This window comes from Monopterus albus, unplaced genomic scaffold (assembly GCF_001952655.1).
Source record: "Monopterus albus unplaced genomic scaffold, M_albus_1.0 scaffold2713.1, whole genome shotgun sequence".
Taxonomy (NCBI): domain Eukaryota; kingdom Metazoa; phylum Chordata; class Actinopteri; order Synbranchiformes; family Synbranchidae; genus Monopterus; species Monopterus albus.
Window position 1 is genome coordinate 1 of NW_018130585.1, and position 1,513 is coordinate 1,513.

At 40.6% G+C, this 1,513-nt stretch overlaps 1 protein-coding gene across 3 annotated transcripts; it reads right to left on the reverse strand.

The window, feature by feature from the left end:
• Positions 1 to 6: 6 nt before the first annotated feature.
• On the reverse strand, positions 7 to 1,461 carry LOC109954036 (sulfide:quinone oxidoreductase, mitochondrial-like). Of its 3 annotated transcripts, none has more exons than XM_020589458.1 (5): positions 1,210 to 1,450; positions 885 to 1,055; positions 668 to 721; positions 370 to 564; positions 7 to 270 (listed from the first exon to the last, which is right to left on the reverse strand). In XM_020589458.1, exons 1-5 carry the CDS (start codon positions 1,405 to 1,407, stop codon positions 28 to 30), a joined length of 861 nt encoding a protein of 286 aa, XP_020445114.1. In that variant the 5' UTR covers positions 1,408 to 1,450; the 3' UTR covers positions 7 to 27. The 3 variants fall into 3 exon arrangements, with proteins under 3 accessions (XP_020445114.1, XP_020445116.1, XP_020445117.1); XM_020589460.1 differs by having other exon boundaries at positions 1,281 to 1,363; XM_020589461.1 differs by having other exon boundaries at positions 128 to 209; positions 1,210 to 1,461.
• Positions 1,462 to 1,513: the final 52 nt, after the last annotated feature.

Consider the following 1,513-nt stretch of genomic DNA (forward strand, 5'->3'; position numbering starts at 1 on the left):
CGGTAGTAGAAATCATTATTCCAGGATTTATAGAGAAATAAAATTACAAAGCACAGTTACCTCAATCACTTTGGTTTCACCTGGTTTGTCAAGATTTTCAAACACAGCTTCCTTCTTGTCTGCCCGAACTTCAATCAGGTTTTGCCTCAGATTCACTTGTAAGTCACGGCGTTTAACAATGTCCCACAGTGAGTCAGCATATTTCTTGATCCCAAAGAGCACAGGTAGCGATGTGTTGTATATGACCTTGGCCTGTGCCCTTCTCCCTGTCTTTAACAGAAATATAAACATGTCTTCACTATATATGGGAAACCACACTTAATTTATCAAAATGAACCACATTATTATTACACCCCAAACTTGAAGTACCTTTCTGAGAAAGGCATCTGATAGGTACATTATCTTTTGTGGCGCTCCAGCACATTTCACAGGAGTGTTTGGGAAAGTGAACACAGCGTTGCCCTCCTTGAAGTTCTGCAGCGCTTTCCATGTTTTCTCCACAGTTTCGAATGAATAGTTTGACCCAATCTTTGGATGCTCAAACCCTTCTGGCAGTCCTTTAATCTACATACAAGAAGAATATAAGTTGTATGGGGTGTAACAGAATTCATATACCAAAGGGCCAAAGTATACCAGGTAGAGTTAAATGAGCAAAGCACTACTTCACCTTCTCATAATGGAGTTGTAAACCAAGAGCCACAATCAGATACTCATAGGAGATCTGTAACATGAAGTAAATTTTACATAGGGCTCGATGCACATCGATCATGCTGCTAGAAATGCTCAGCTCTGCATGCAAATTACTACACAATGCCAAGCTAGATAACACCCTAGTTTTATAAGTTTACAAGGTGTCAGATAACTGTTTGTTGAAGCAAACATACTTGAGACCCATCATCTGTGTAGACAGTATTCTTGTCTGGGTTTACTTCCTGAACTTTAGATTTCACCCACTTCACTCCAGATGGTATAACACTTGCAGTGGGACGGCTTGACAAGGCTACAGACTTTGCACCAGCGCCAACCAAGGTCCATAGTGGCTGATAGTAGTGCACCTGAAAGAATTGAAACATTATGTTTCTGACAAACTGAAAACATTTTCAACATTTGAATCAATGAAAGCCACATTGATCTGTAGTTTGTATTGTGTCCTAGTGATGCACAACTAGATGTGTGGTTTATAATCATCATGATCTACTGGATCCTTGCCTCACTGGGCTCCACAACAGCCACATTCTCAGCTCCCATTAACCTCTTCATTCGTGCACTCATTGTAATACCTCCACTTCCTCCTCCGAGCACAAGCATTTTGTAATGCTGTTTGGCAGAGGCATGGCTGCTCGTGTGAAGCTTAGAGACAGCAATGCACAAGGGGTGGTACTGCCTCAGGTGATGTAAAGCAGCCATTCTAGATCTGAACAGTAAGGACAAATCACTGAGATTAGCTACAAATCATTTTTATTAAACTAGCTGTCATAACAGTCAAATAACTTCTTTAAGGTGACTTTTCTTA